The sequence below is a fragment of the Acipenser ruthenus genome, chromosome 11 (genome assembly GCF_902713425.1).
Source record: "Acipenser ruthenus chromosome 11, fAciRut3.2 maternal haplotype, whole genome shotgun sequence".
NCBI lineage: Eukaryota > Metazoa > Chordata > Actinopteri > Acipenseriformes > Acipenseridae > Acipenser > Acipenser ruthenus.
Genome location: NC_081199.1, coordinates 10,909,718 through 10,925,177, shown reverse-complemented (window position 1 = coordinate 10,925,177; position 15,460 = coordinate 10,909,718). Strand labels below are relative to the sequence as shown.

Below are 15,460 nucleotides of genomic sequence, written 5' to 3'. Positions count from 1 at the left end.
ATATACATATTTAGTATTAAAAATCAATAAATGTGATTCCATCAGCTTGCTATAATAGTCGTTTATTGCGTTTTGTATCAGCCGCCACACAAAGCCGAGCGCAGTGTGGTATACTGTACTAATGATGCTCCAGTCAGTCTGACCAGGCTGCACTTGAGCAATCTGAAAAACAGGAAGCCTCTAATAAGGTCATTTGTTAAAGTTAATAAATAGTTGCGCTGTATAACTAAGTTAAATTTGAACTCACGCATAGCCGGTGCAACGAAACCTGGAGTGTTAACAAGCAATAAGGTCTGTCCATTTTTTTAATTGATGTTAACTGTTGAGTATTTTTTTCTGGAGTGTGCGTGATATACGCACACGCGCAATGGCACAACTCGTCACACCTGTGTCAGTGGTTCACTCAGTGTTAATTGCCAAATCACTCTAATTAATGTCACTACAAAAGTACCTGGATGGTAGTGTTTGGTAGGTAATTGTTGGTTTGGAAGATGGTGTTGTTGTGGAAATGTGTTGTGATTGCGCTTTGCTGTGTACCGTTTGCTGCACCGCAGGAAGGTAATGTGGGTTACTCGTGGGGTTAGTGTGTTTTGTGTCTTATGTTGGTAGTACTGACTGTACCGGTACATAATGTGGGTATGGTAAGACTCGTTTTGCTGATATCCGGACACTGATGTCTTCTTGTGCAACGCTTAGTAGTGCGTACTTTGTTATTTTAAAGATCAGTCATAGTTATAAAGTAAAACCTTGCATTACATGAAACCTAAAATAAAATGGTTGCATATTCCGCTTTATTCCAAACCCGTTTCCCCTGTAGCTGTGAGTACAGCCTGCGGTGTGGACTCGGTGGCTGTGAGGGTGTTGTTGGATTACTCTCGATCGGCTTTGCCTCTGGACCCGAGTGGTCTCCTGCTGGGACCCTGTCCTCCATCCAGCAGCAGCGCCGGTAATAACATGGTGGTGTTCCAGTACGGGCTGCTGGACTGCCGCTTTATGCGCATGGTAAGGGGCTTCTAACGGCTTGTATGTTGGGTTCACGTAAGAAGCGTTCGAACTGAAATTGCACTGCACCGTATTAAACTGTACACTCTTGTATAAATATACCCACTGTAATCGGATGGTTTTTCCTGTAGCGTTTATTTAACACTGTTTATAGCTAGCTCTTTAAATTATTTATAATGTTGTCAGTGACGCTAAGATGTGCTACATGACTAAACAATCCAAACCTTCTATTGGCAGCTGTGCAAGGGTAATGACTTGAGTATTTTGCATTTTTTTTAAACTCAAGGCATTGTTTTGGCTTTAGGCTGTCTGATATGCAGTGTGTGCTGTAACCCCAGTCTTGTAAAGGCTAACTGATGGAGGTATGTTTTTACCCTTGAACTGCAGATCAAGTGTTTTAAATCTGTCTTCAACAGTTTGTGTGTTTTTTTTTTTAATCCATGTCTTGCCCAGGTTACTGCCAATGTTACCAGTTACATGAATGTGCTGACCTACAAGCCCACCCAGAGAGGCTTCTACCAGACTCCATTCAATCAGGCTATTGTGTGCACCTATACCAAGTGAGTGTTGGACTCGGCTTAAACATGTTGTAACTCCTGTGAAGATGTGTTAAAAGCCTATGGGCTGTTCATGCATTCAAGTATTGAGTCTTGCATCATGTCTGACACTTGACTTAACAGTATCTAATTTTGTGGGTTTTTTCTTGTAGAACTAGATTCATAAAATCTATGAATTTACTCTATTTATATAATTGTGGTATTGTCTTTTTAATGGGGAGCATTTATTTTAAACCCATCTTTATAGCACTGAATACAGTAATCTGTGCAAAATCAAAAGATTTACTGCATTGATTTCTGGACCTGTTTCCTTGGTGTGAAGGCAGCAAGAGTAAATTTTACATTAAATCTGCCCAATTGTTTACAAACTTGTGTCTCCTGCTGAATGTTATTTGTTTTAATGTGTTGCTGCTCGAACCTAAACTATCTACCTGTGTCTTCTCCAGACCTGCAGGCTGGACTCCTCCAGTGTATAACCCTGCACTTGGGGATGCCTATGGGTTTGGGAAGCTGGAGTTTACCATGGGGATTATGAATGGTGAGTTTGCTGTCCTGCAATGTACACTTGCTCTATTGGTTTAGAAAGGTGTCCAGTGCAACACTAACCTGGCAGGGGGAGTAGCCTGTGGTGCTCATGGGGTCTCTTAATCAAGTAAAAAATGTTTAATTCCTCTGGTGCTGGTCAATGCTACTCTGTCCTGGCTAGTGAGATGAGTTGGGTGGGTTGCTGTTCTCATGCTCCTCTCCTTTGTCTCAGATGACTTCTCAGCCCCACGCACCTCCAGTCTGTTCTTCCTGGGGTCCCCCATCAACATCGCGGCTGCAGTGAAGCAGCAATTCCACATGCCGCTGATGGTCTACATGGAAGAGTGTGTCGCTGCCAGCACTCCAGAGCTGAGCCCTTCAAGCCAGACCTACCCGCTCATCACCAACCATGGGTAGATATTCACTGCAAGCTGTATAGTAAAGAACCAATTTAAATCTGAATGTTCAGCACTTGAACAGTCCTGCTTGGCTTTAGGAAGGGGTGTTGAATGTTCAGCTTTGTGAACATGGCAAAAGCTCAGCTGAACTAAACTGGGAAGGCATAGATTGTAGCTGGGCTTTAATTTAGGTAGATGTCCATGATTTGTGGAAATCAACCCAGAGTTAAGTGCAAACTTTCCATTAGTGCACACAACAAAGGATTGGACTGTAATTTTTGTACAGGAAGTCTCCCTGGAACACAGGAAGTCTTGCTTGCTCCTTCTGGTGGTTGTGTGCAGTCCTGGTGAGTGCCTCCCCCTCCTCAGTGCTCGTGTTTCTCCTTGCAGATGCTTTGTAGATGGACAGGCTGGTAACTCCAGGTTTCTGCCCCGAGTCCAGACCTCTGAGATCCGTCTGGTTGTCCAGGCCTTCAGGTTTACACAACTGAATACAGATGTGAGTATCTGATGGGTTAATCTGTTGTATTGGGAGTCTCAGGGCAGCTAGTTACAAAAATTTACTTGTTTAGATCATGTATTTTCTTTTGAGGATCTGATGTGGTGTTAAATGTGCATACCCTTTTGTAAGAACAAATTTAGAGTTTAACGTAAATGTTGGTTTATTGGTGTTCCTTTTATCAAATTATTTCCTAGGTGTATATCCATTGCCGCTTGCTGGCCTGGGACCCTGCCCAGCTCAATGACCCCACCAAGAAAGCCTGTTCATTCAACCAGAGAACCAGGAGGTAAGGACTGGACCCTGCTGAGGCTGCACTCTGCACAAGGGGGAGTGCAGGGGCTGTGAGGTCCAGTTAACTAATACTACAGGGACCCACAATCGGTTCTGTGCCTCCTTACAGTTGTGTGGAGAATTATTGAAATGTGTTCTTGCGGTTGTTGGTAACTGGAGGAAATGAGGTGTGTGACATGTCCCTAAGGTGGGGTTTCCTGGTCCTGGGGGACCCTTGTTTGGTTCTTTAATTGGGCCTTTTTAATTTCCAATTAAGTAATTGGAGATTAAGTTAACTACAATTTAGAAGCAACTTAATTGGCTTTAGAGATGAGGACAATTAAAGGTTTAAGCACATTGGTTCAAATGGTTTGCTTTAAGTGAACCAGCAGACACAGGGACCCCCCCCCCCCCCCCCCCCCCCCCCACCCCAGGACCAGGATTATGGGAGTAAACCCTGCCCTAGGGAACCAGTTGTGCATCCTAAACAAACCTGGGTATATTGTGGACCCTTCAGTGCATACAGTTCAGTCCTGCATATTTAATTTCATGTAATGGGTGTACAAATAGGGCCAGATTTATACTGCTCTGTCAAGTAGAAGTGTGTTGCAGTGTCCCTGGGTTCAGTGTCTTGCTCTTGTGTTGCAGCTGGGAGCTCCTGGATAACCCTGGCCGGAGCTCTGTGTGCAACTGCTGTACCTCCAACTGCAATCTGAGGAAGAGGAGGGACACGGGTACTAAATTCTGCTCTTTTTATATACCGCGTACACAGGGGTTTTTTTTTTTTTTTTTTTTTGTACAGTTAAATTTAACTTCTACAATGGAGTGACTTAAATTGGATGGCAGCCAACAAAGGATGCTCGAATAGGTCTGCCAGAGCCTCTGTAGCAAAGAACCATTCCCCCTCCCAACCAGAGGCTGCTTGCTCTCTTGCTGGTTCTCTGCTCAATGGCCTGTTGCCATCAGCGTTTTACTTCTTGGGTTGTTTCATCCAGCACCTGCTTGGCTTGCCCCCCTGTTGTAGTGACTGGTATTGCATGATGCATTGCTGTAAAGCAGCAGGGCCTGTTTCTAACCAGGCTCCCTTTCTCCTGAGCAGCTGAAGAGGGGCTGAGACATGCTGTAGTGCTGGGACCACTGAGGATCCTTCCTGAAGAGCTGTCTGCTGGAAGCCAGGAATTCTACCAGAGGAGCCCTGCTCTGTCACTGGAGGGTGGGTTTTAGCCTGCAGTCTCCAATCCAGTATGCACTTGGCTTGCATGGCTGTGACTTGATCTTTAAAATATAGGTTCCCCTGCAGTTGTGCTAAAGAACTTGACATGTGGTGGTCTGGTTCTACCCGAACCTTCATACAACTACAGTTTTGGCACAAAGCTATGACTTTAGTGTTTCTAGTATTGGGATAAGGGGACTTTGCCCACCCCTACCAACCATGTCCCGAAGTATGTCTCTGCAGGTCATAAAGTAACACTCCTATTGATGCTGCCCCTGGGCACTGAAGACACTATGGCTGCACTTCCTGTTCTTAACCCCTTCCTCCTACTCTCTCTTCCCCCAGAGCCCCAGCAGGCTCTGGCCTGGCTGCCTGTCCTGGCTGCTCCCCTGCTCCTGATGGCTGTCCTGGGAGCCCTGTCTCTGGGCTACTACACGTGCCTGTGGCGTCATCCCAGACTCTGCTCCAAGTCCAGCAGTGAGCTCCTTGTTCCTGTCCCCGTTGATGAAATGCACACAGCAGTCGGCACAGTTTCCAGAAGCTTGCTAGCACAGCAATTCTGATTTCATGTATGTTACAAAATAAAATTGCTACATTAAGAATCTTTAGTCTGTCTCATTTGTGTAACCGAGTACAGGGCTTCTGTCATTTTGCCAATTATTTAGCATTAACTACAGTTAAGTGAAAGTATCCCTTTCTACAAAGCTTTTCAATAAAGCAGGCCTGAATCTGCAGCAGACCTCTTGAACACTAGCAAAACTTTCAATTTATTTTAATCCCGTGCAGGTAGAAATGTTGCTGAATTTGTTTGAAATTGCTGCATGGTGAAATGTCCTACTCCACTTCTTGCTAGTTAATGCTTTAAAGACTATTAAAGTATTTTTATTTTGACCCCTTGCATGCAATTTATCATTCTGCAACTTTACTCAATCTTGTAACTGAATGGATACATGTACTGTAAGTGACTTAGTTTTTTTTTTTTTTTCATTAAAGGCCTTTTTCTGGGCTGTACTGTCAAATCTACAAAGGATTAGCTAAATGTAAAAGCAAAACAAATTTAAAACAATTATTTGGTAATTTCTCAAATGGGAGAAATTACAAATAGATATTGGTTTCTCTTTATGGGGACAAAAACAAACTTTTAAAGTGAAAGAAATGATTGCTTTAAAATTGTTATAGCTGAAATAAATGCTATAGGAGCAAGGGTCCTGTTTGAAAACCTCAATTATGATTTGAAACCCAGACTCCTGTCACAGAACATCGGGCTTTGAGACTTTTGTACACCCCTCCTGTCACAATGGGAATGTGTTGGTGACTTGAGAGAGCAGATGTTGGGCTGCTGCAGGCAGGGATGGCCTAATGCATTGCAGAAAGTACAAGGTTTTCATGATTGAGACAAAACTAGAGTATTTTATTAGGAACAACCTGACAATCCTCAGGACTACCATTACAGCCATCACAATGGGGCACACTGCCAAAGCATATAGTCTAATGCACCATTTCAAATAAAAAAAATGTAATCATTACAAAATAAAAACCAGCCAACAGTACCGAGGGATAAGACAGCTGGTGGTTGTTTCAATGTACATGGTTCACATACTGATGCCAGCTTGTCAAGAGATTTTCTCCTTTTAAATAAAACAAGTAAATGCTTTGGAAGTAGGTCAGTGTTTATTTAAATGAGTGCTAACTAAGGCTTTAACATCCATTTGAACTCTTAACTCATCAGTAGCATTGTGGTTTAGCATGGCTGTGTCTGAATACCTTAACAGCCCTGTATTGGCCCCACTTCCCAGTCATTTCCTGCAAGCTTTGGCTCATCAGGTCCTATTGGTATTGCACAGGAGCCTAAAGTAGGGGCAATTGGGGAGTCTTGTCCTGGGGGAACATTGTATACAATACCCATAAACAGTACATGCTTTTTTACAATGCATCTCATACATACAACAGTAGTGCAGGTGCATAGATTGAGTTTCTCATTTTCATGTTTAATCCCCTGAATGATGGCTTTTAGTACATTATAGGGTACATTTTAATGATCTAACAGAGGTGGATCTTAATACCACCAAACTAATTCATAAACCTGCTTGTAACTGGGGGCGTACTGAGGCTGCAGTGACTGCCTGCGCTTCTGAAATGACCATGTGTTAAAATAAGAAGCTCGGCAGCTAGAATGCTTGCCTCTGCATCAGGGGAAGCTTTGTGTCCCCTCAAGGACTGTTCAATAAAGTGAGATTGTTATTGAATTAAAGGGCAGCAGTATTTGATTCCACTACAGTCTGATCATTAAATACACCCCCTATGGCTCATTTCCAGTAGTTAAGCAAAGATACATAAAATACAACCACTTGTACAAATCTAAGTGCGCATCCACTGGATCCCAGTCATGGGGGAGTAGTTTGGTTGCCAGCGCTAGTTGTCCAACTAATACATATGTTACACAGTAAATAAAATCCCTTGTTCATCAAGAACCTTGAGTTGATGAAATACAAACACCCACACCCAGAGGTCCCTATGTTTTTCGGTTAGCTGATTGCAATGTCCCATAGTCCTGAAGCCACCCTGTCAGACAGCAGCGGCTGTGTTGGGTCTCCCCGGTCCCATGGAGCTGCACTGTGCTTCCAAGGCCCCAAGTTCAGACTCTTCACTAGGAGTCGTGCTTTCCACTCCCACCCCCGCCATACACCTTCCGGAGGCTGGAGTCCAGGAGGAAGTCTACAGACCTGGAGGGGTGGAGAGAGAGAGGAGGGGGCATTCTACTTACATCCTAATAAAACGTGTTATTGTAATACTCGCAGCCCAATTCAATCCCACACTCAAACCAACAGGTCTGAACATTTTACTCCAGTTCCAGTCCCTGAACCCTTACCAACAGATACTGTGAAAGAACCTTATATGTATTCAGGCATAACAAGATATTAACTGAACAAAGAGCTTGAGAAAAATGGGTTACCAAGCCACACTGTTGATGCAGAATCATTGGGATCCTTTAAGACTTGACAAAGATTTGGCATCAACCAGCTTCTAGGAACCAGACAAGCGTTAATGGGGCGAACGGCTTCTTCTCGTTCGTAGATTTTCTTATTTTCTTAACCCTTCGCCAGCGGGAAGGGGTGTAAGTGCATCCCAGCGTGTTTAAGATCACAGGATATCTTTACATGGGACTCAACTTTAATCGTTTCCCTTGTTTTTGATACCAAGCACATCCTTCTTCAAAGTGCACATGGTACATTTTTGGGGTGCATATGCTAATAAAATGCCAGCAATGTATTTGATTACTGTATTCTTTACAGTACCATGCTTATTACCTCCTGTAATACATTATTAAAAACAAAATATGATTTTATTCTGATTTTATATGATTTTATTTTGATCTTTCATATACTAGGCTACCATCAATGGGCAGCCCCTGCTGACCTGTAGAATCGATACCTGAGGGAGAGTAAATATGCTCCATATACAGGACTGAAACTGTCATAACAGCACTATTTGGATTGTCATAGTTTTTTTTATTTCAAGGGACGGAGCCTATTTTACTTTTTTATGTCTGCAAAGTTCTTTTAGCACTTCACAAGAATGTTTATTCAATACAGAGCTGTTTAAATAATATAAACCAGTTTTGTCTCGTTCTTTTGCTTTAAATTCTAAGCTAACTGTGTTTATGTATGTGGGGTGCACCCTTTCTGTCTTGTGAGCTCAATTATTGCCGCTAACAGAGGGTTAAATTGAAACCCAGTAGTTCTAAAATGTATTTGACTGTAAGAAAGCAGGAGTGCTGGGAGTTGGGAGCTCACCTGTCGATTGGTTTGATGATGAAGGGGATGGTGGACAGGCCGATGGCGGTGGTGGTCCACTTGCGGACGGGGAGGGGCCAGCGCGTGGTGCGTCCCAGCATGTAGAGAGAGGCGGCGCACACACGGTTGATGGTGAAGCCCGGGATGGCCACGGAGGCCAAGGCCTGCCACACGAAGGTGTCTACCACAGCCACCGCCACCCGAGCCGTCTTCCCTGGCCCGTCCCCGTGTTCCTGCCAGGGGAGAGGACAGATGTATCAATAGTTTTGAAGTGTGATTCAGATTTGTTATTGGTCATAATTTCAGCGGAATTTGCATGCCAGGCAAGGTAAGGTAGTTATCTCGTTGTGGGCTCACAGAGGTCTAGAAAGTTCTGAGCCACCATGTTGTGAAGCTTCCTAGATTAAGGTGTCAAGCCTGATGTCTTGAGGCTTCTCTTCATTAAGAATGCTTGTCTATCTGTGACTGTCAAATGGCAGTTTTTAAAGCCTTATACAATGACACAATGGGACTTATAAAGCTGAATGAAATACTACAGAATACAGCATTATTGCTCCATAACCTGTATTCTGCACCACAATTACACACTTCAACATCACACAGCTGATTTATAGAGCTCCCATTCTGCGGGCTGAACAATGTCTACAAACCCACACGAGTGCTGGCAGAGCGCGTGTTCCAGCACGAATCAGCCTCCAGCCATCGTCAGCGGCTGGAATTTTGTTTTGCAGATTTTACCCCATCGGAGGGGGTTCCACTAGTTTGAAGACAAGCCGATTTGTGTTTCCTGTCTGGTGCATGCTTTGACATTGTGTGGTGTGTCAGGCTGAAGGAATTGTGATACAGGTCAGTTCAAAGTTACCATGTTCATTGCTAATCTGAATGAATATGTCACATCACCAGCACTCATATCTGTATGCAGTTCATTAAACGAATAAACTGGGTGATTGCAAATGTTTAATGCAGAAGCCTATTTTTATACGGAAGATTAATTCAGGTCGGGCTGCAGTGAGTATCAGATTGCAAGGGTAATAATATTGGAGGGAGGGTACAAAAAAAGAAATACTGCAGTCCAATGTGAAATATTTTTAGTGCGTTGTAGAAAGCAACAGGGAGAGTATAGGAAGAATTCAAGGAATCCAAGTGAAGGCTACAGTGTCTATTTAAAGCTCTCTTTACTCTGACCCTTCATAGCTTAGTCACTGTGTGCAAACAGGCTCTCTCCCACTGCTGCTACCTGTACCAGAGGGAGATAGCAATCTTAATGTGATCTTTAAATCCCTGCGCACTTATAAGAGACAGAGTGCGCCAGGATTTATAGCTCACATACTGAAACACTTGTGAGTACGATTGCTGCGAGTCTTGTGTTTTCAGATTTGTAAAAATTGTTTTGAAAAATTAAACCAAAAAGTGAACTCACCGTGGCTGCCTTCTTGCCCTTGTCCACAGCGTCTGCTGTCACGTACACCGTGGCGACCCCGTAACTAGCCCAGACCATCCCGACTGGCACCAGGGCACGGAATGCCTCCCCCACCTCATTGGCATAGCCTGCACAGAGACACTGGAGTCAGCGCCCATGCAAACCCTCACACAGCCCTGCACTGAGACACAGGAGCCAGCGCCCATGCAAACCCTCACACAGTCCTGCACTGAGACACAGGAGCCAGCGCCCATGCAAACCCTCACACAGTCCTGCACTGAGACACAGGAGCCAGCGCCCATGCAAACCCTCACACAGCCCTGCACTGAGACACAGGAGCCAGCGCCCATGCAAACCCTCACACAGTCCTGCACTGAGACACAGGAGTCAGCGCCCATGCAAACCCTCACACAGCCCTGCACTGAGACACAGGAGCCAGCGCCCATGCAAACCCTCACACAGTCCTGCACTGAGACACAGGAGCCAGCGCCCATGCAAACCCTCACACAGTCCTGCACTGAGACACAGGAGCCAGCGCCCATGCAAACCCTTGCAGCAGGAACTTTATTTGGGTGTCATCTAGAGCAAGTCTGGGGGTGGAGGACGGCTCTGGTTCTGTAGCCAGTTGGTTGATATAAATGTTAAATAATGTGGGACTCCACAGCCCTGTCTCACTCCCCGGCCTTGGGTGAAGGACTCAGTTCTTGTGTTACTGATTTTCACACTGCATTTGTTTCCTGTGTACACTGATTTAATAACATCATACACCTTGCCTCCTATACCACTGGAGGATTTTAAGATAGAGCCCTGGGTGCCAGATTGAATCAAATGCCTTTTTGAAGTCAACAACAAAGCAGGTAAAGATTTTCCCTTTCATTTTGTGATGTGTTGATTAATCGGGGTGTGCAAGGTGTGGATGTGATCTGCTGTGCAGTGGTTGGGGAGGAATCCTATTTGGCTTTTACTGAGGACCCTGTGCTCCTAGAGGAAGGGCAGTACTCAGCTATTCATGATGCTACAGAACAGCTTCGCCTGGTTACTGCGTACACAGATTCCTCTGTAATTATTGGGGTTATTAATCGTGTATTCCATGTTTCTGGGAAATATCCGGTATTTAATACTAAGCTGAAGAGTTTTACCAGGGCGCTCTGTATTGCTGGGTTACTGTATTTGAGCATTTTGTTGAGGATGCTGCCCTGACCACAAGCTTTTTTAGATTTCAGAGTTTCTCTTTGCCCTCTCGCAGTGTCACTCAGGTGTCTGGGGGGACCGGTTGTCTTTAATTACTTTTTCTAGTGTTTTTAGTTCGTTTAGAATGTGTAGTTGTTCTGGATTTAATTCTTTGTTTGGAACTGAGTTGTATAATTTTTCAAAGTCATTTTTCCATGTGTTTCCATTTTGGATTCCTAATTGGGTTAATTTTTGCCAAGTCGCCCAAAAAGGTATTTTTGTCAAGCGAAGCTTCTATTTCTGATAGTTTACAGCGCTCGTATTTTCGTTTTTTTCTTCAGAAGAGTGGTTTTATATTGTTTTAGGGTATGACAGTAGGTTTGGTGCAATTCTATGTTGTTTGGTTGGGTATGTTTTTGGTTTGATAGGGTTCTTAGCTTTTTCCTAATTAGTTTACATTCATTGTCAAACAATTGTTCCGTCATGTTGCGTTTTACAGACTTTTCTGTTGAGTTTTAGGTTTGATTTTTCAGTCAGTGTTGAAAAAATATGATTGAACTCTTCTAGGGCCTGGTTTACACCATTTATATTATGGATATAATTTATTGATTGAAAATGTATTAATCATTTTTTAATTACTATATCATCAATAGTTGTTTCATATTGCTGTTTGTTGTTTTGTGCTCATGTGTAGGTGGGCTGGAGCTTGTGCAGGTTTGATGGGGTGTTCTGGTTAATGTTGTGGAGATTTTCTGTGTGTAGATAGAGCACTGTTTGGCAGTGTGGCTCTAAATCTGTGATGGTCAACTACATTGCATCCTAATGTGGAGCTGTATGTATCACAAAAACATAGATCACTGTGGTCCATAGCTTATCAACAGTATGCTCATGTACTAATGTAGATGCGACATACAGACTCTACATGTATTTCCAGATTTGAACTCAATAATTGGTGATAATGAAGGCACTAATCAAGTTGGATAAGCAGTTCTCTAGATAAGAGAACAAACACAAAGTAACAAGCATAGTGCAGTGACTACTGTAAATCCCTCTCATTTCTAATGTATTCTGCTAATGCACTACCCGTAAACTATTCAATATTTTCTTTGATTGTTTTCCCTAAACATTCTGTCCGTATTGTGAGAAGTGAAAACAGACCCACTGACGCACAGCACCCGGTTGACAGTGTTATGGCAGGTGTTTCTAATCTTTTGTCCAATAAAGCCCTGTTTATTTGTTTGAAACATTGCATAACCCTGGGCTGGGCTCTGAGTAATAAGAGAAGTGTGTAACACAGGGATGGCAGACACACCCCAACAGACATCCTCTCCCTCACAGCATGCACTCCTATCTTATACTGAGATGAGATGCACAGACTGGGGCTCGCTCATCCTCTCCCTCACAACATGCACTCCTATCTTATACTGAGATGAGTTCCACACTGGGGCTTCTGTCTTGTTCCCCCTCTCCCTGGTGTTCAGTATTTCTTTTCAATACAATAAATACTGAATTTTCCCTTTGCTCTATACACTCCACCTGTTCTGAGTGACAGGCAGACTTTGGATCAAGGAACATCGGAACAAAAACTAACATGAGAAACCCGATTGATACATGTGTATAAAAAGGACAGTATTATCAATAACCTAATAACAACCAATAATAATAAGGAGTTGTATTGAACTGTCCAATCAGAGAGATGGATGCAGTTACTGGGTGGAACATGAATGATTAACTGAGTCCCGTTTGACAGCAGTGTTGAAAGATCAGTTTTCCCTGCAGTTTTAGAGGTTTCATGTTTCTGCTCAGGGCAATCTGGAGGTAAGAAATGGACAGAGGTTTTTTTAAAGGTACATTTTTCATTTTAGAGGAGTTTCTAAAGGTTTTTTCTGTCTGAAGCATTTTGTTCCCTCAGATGTATTCATAAGGTGCAAGTCCTTGCGCTGTGACATCATGCCAGTTGGCAGCTGCCACCACTGATTCCTCCAGACGTTCGAGTTACTTTGACTGCCTAGTATTAGATCACATCATGTGCAGCTGGTATTAGGGCCCCTAGGACCACATAGAGTCTGTGCTGCATAGAATCTGAGTGAGAGGCACAGGTGGGGGCCTAATACCTGCTGCACAGAAAATCCATTTAATTGTAAGAGCCGTGTTTAAGTGTTGTGCCAGTCAGTGAATATGTATTCTGGAAAATGATTTAAAAAAAACTACATTTACAGATTTGTTTTTTTACAATGTAGCCATGGTGTGTCAATATAATATTACTGGAGGTTTAAGGTTTAAGAATTATACAAGTACAGTGTATTCCAATGAACTGCATACATGATAATTGCATATACCTGTTAACTTGTGAAGCACATTTCCTACGACAATGCACATGCAGTAGATTCCTGTGACATGCATATTCCGTGTGGCTAAGAGTTTTATGCATTTAACCAGAATAAGAAACATACATTTTCAAAAGATTCAGTGTATACTGCACATATCACCAGCCTAACTGTTTGTGTTTACAATAAGAAAAACAGGAACTTGAGCCCTCATACTAAATTTTTTCTTAGAGGTATTCGGGGCAATTCTAGAGTTGACAGAGTGTAAGTTAAATAAGTAACACATATCTAGATATTAATAATTTGTTTAAAATAAATATTTCATGTCGTAAATAAAAATACATATTTAAATATATGCCTATTTTCTGAAACCGGACCTCCTGTGCAGAATGAATGAATGAGTGAGTGAGTGAGTGACGCTACCCGGGTAGGCGGGTCAAACAAGCTCTTCAATCGCAACTCTGTCTCTGTCGCCTTAAAACATAACATGAAAGATCTTTGAGATTCATTTTGACATATGTATTCCCTGTTGATGGGTTTAATTTATACAAATATTTATTTGTTTATAGACCCAAGTAAAACAAAGTTTTTAAAAGAGATGTACATGGTTCTATACTTCAGTGCGCTCTGGGGTAATTGTAAGATCCGCAGCTTTGAAGGCGACTTATGTGTATTCCGCTTGCATGCGTAATTACTATGGGAAAACAAGGCAAATCACCAGTATTTAAGAATCGTTTCTTTTCTATAGAAATCTGGTTTACATTAATAGGTAGTCCCTTTTAAACCGTGTCTCTGATATGCATACACATTTGATACAGCATCGATACTGGTACGCATATTTTCATATGGGCTACTCTTTATATTGAGCTGTTCCTATAGTTAATCATCAAGCACGACATATCTTTAAGTTTCGATTGTTTTTGTTTTTTTAAAGAAATAAACTTCATCACGTCGAACAAAACCATTCAAATCCGACTCACCTAAAAAGCGGACCCACGTGTCGCGGTAGATATCAACCTCCTTGCTGTGCTCCGGGTTCGAGTCCATGATTAGTCCAGAAAGTGACCTCTAACTCTCTAACTCAGAGGGACACTTCGCAATTACCAGGGACCGTCCGCAATTTACTAGCGTGATAAATTGGCAAAAGTTGAAGCTGTTATTTAACTGATTAAACGCTGCTAACAAACAATATCATATTTTACTGTATAATATATATTTTTAATTCAATTTGAAGTGGAGTAAGTATAGCCCTTCTTTTATTCAAAAGCAACATCAACAAAAGGTGATGCAAGTGAAATTCACGACGATCCCTAGCTAAAGACGCTCCAGTTCCGGGTACAGTAACAGCAGCAGACTGTGCTGCTATATTATTTAGTGCGTGTCAAACACAACGATTTTTGGCAGCGGTTAAATATCGTGACTTCCTCCAAAAAAACACAACCTAGTGTCAGTGCCTGGAGTAAGAGTATCATTAATATTGTGTCTGTTATATGTAAGAGCATGACAATGTATTGCAGTAGCGTGCCTACTGCTGTACTGTGTGTTCTTTACAGTACAGTCAAGGTCAATAGGAGGCGAAGGCAGGCATGTACGACTACAGCAAGAAAAAAAGAAGCTATACTTGACCTCAAAGAGATCGGAGTAATAATAATAATAATAATTAGGATTTGGAAGGGGGTCAAAAATGTCACTTTCTGACGTCCTCAAAACCATGCAAGTTATACATCTATGGAAATGTTTTTGCTAAACTCTGTCATGTTTTTCAGTATTTTCATAGGTATATCTGAATACTTATGCATGTGTAACTGCTGTGCGTCATGCTGCTTAAATGTTATTTTCAAATATAGATGCCTTTGCCCTTCGTTAATCCTGGTGGCATTTCTCATAGTATTAGTACTGTACACACCTCCATATACAGGAAAACAAGATTCATCTCCACAATATAATTAGGAAATGCTGACAAACCTTTATTTAGTATTTGGTCTCTTCCATAGAAGATACCCTTTAAGCAGTATTATTATTATTTATTTCTTAGCTGACGCTCTTATCCAGGGCGACTTACAATTGTTGCAAGATATCACATTATTTTTACATACAATTACCCATTTATACAGTTGGTTTTTACTGGAGCAATCTAGGTAAAGTACCTTGCTCAAGGGTACAGCAGCAGTGTCCCCACTGGGGATCGAACCCACAACCCGCCGGTCAAGAGTCCAGAGCCCTAACCACTACTCCACATTGCTACCCATTACAAGGGCAGGGGCTGATTGAGAAAAAAGGGC

The 15,460-nt window shown here is 42.5% G+C and overlaps 2 protein-coding genes across 2 annotated transcripts; one reads left to right on the top strand and one right to left on the bottom strand.

Annotated features, from left to right (window-relative positions):
• Positions 1 to 468: 468 nt before the first annotated feature.
• On the top strand, positions 469 to 5,069 carry LOC117427051 (zona pellucida sperm-binding protein 3-like). Its single transcript, XM_059033349.1, has 10 exons — positions 469 to 558; positions 818 to 1,002; positions 1,456 to 1,562; positions 2,006 to 2,097; positions 2,317 to 2,497; positions 2,873 to 2,981; positions 3,179 to 3,270; positions 3,903 to 3,988; positions 4,354 to 4,467; positions 4,813 to 5,069. The coding sequence occupies exons 1-10, from the start codon at positions 492 to 494 to the stop codon at positions 5,028 to 5,030; spliced, it is 1,251 nt and encodes a 416-aa protein (XP_058889332.1). The 5' UTR covers positions 469 to 491; the 3' UTR covers positions 5,031 to 5,069.
• A 788-nt stretch (positions 5,070 to 5,857) lies between these two features.
• On the bottom strand, positions 5,858 to 14,514 carry LOC117426623 (mitochondrial fission process protein 1-like). The gene is made up of 4 exons (XM_034044385.3): positions 14,159 to 14,514; positions 9,682 to 9,809; positions 8,262 to 8,494; positions 5,858 to 7,190 (listed from the first exon to the last, which is right to left on the bottom strand). The coding sequence occupies exons 1-4, from the start codon at positions 14,223 to 14,225 to the stop codon at positions 7,115 to 7,117; spliced, it is 504 nt and encodes a 167-aa protein (XP_033900276.2). The 5' UTR covers positions 14,226 to 14,514; the 3' UTR covers positions 5,858 to 7,114.
• Positions 14,515 to 15,460: the final 946 nt, after the last annotated feature.

Coding starts and splice junctions, on each gene's coding strand:
- LOC117427051 (XM_059033349.1), top strand. CDS start 492: ATGGTGTTGTTGTGGAAATGTGTTGTGATTGCGCTTTGCTGTGTACCG. Junction 3,271..3,902: donor TTCAACCAGAGAACCAGGAG/GTAAGGACTGGA, acceptor CTTGTGTTGCAG/CTGGGAGCTCCTGGATAACC. Junction 3,989..4,353: donor GAGGAAGAGGAGGGACACGG/GTACTAAATTCT, acceptor TCTCCTGAGCAG/CTGAAGAGGGGCTGAGACAT.
- LOC117426623 (XM_034044385.3), bottom strand. CDS start 14,225: ATGGACTCGAACCCGGAGCACAGCAAGGAGGTTGATATCTACCGCGAC. Junction 9,810..14,158: donor CACGTGGGTCCGCTTTTTAG/GTGAGTCGGATT, acceptor GTCTCTGTGCAG/GCTATGCCAATGAGGTGGGG. Junction 7,191..8,261: donor ATCATCAAACCAATCGACAG/GTGAGCTCCCAA, acceptor CCACCCCTCCAG/GTCTGTAGACTTCCTCCTGG.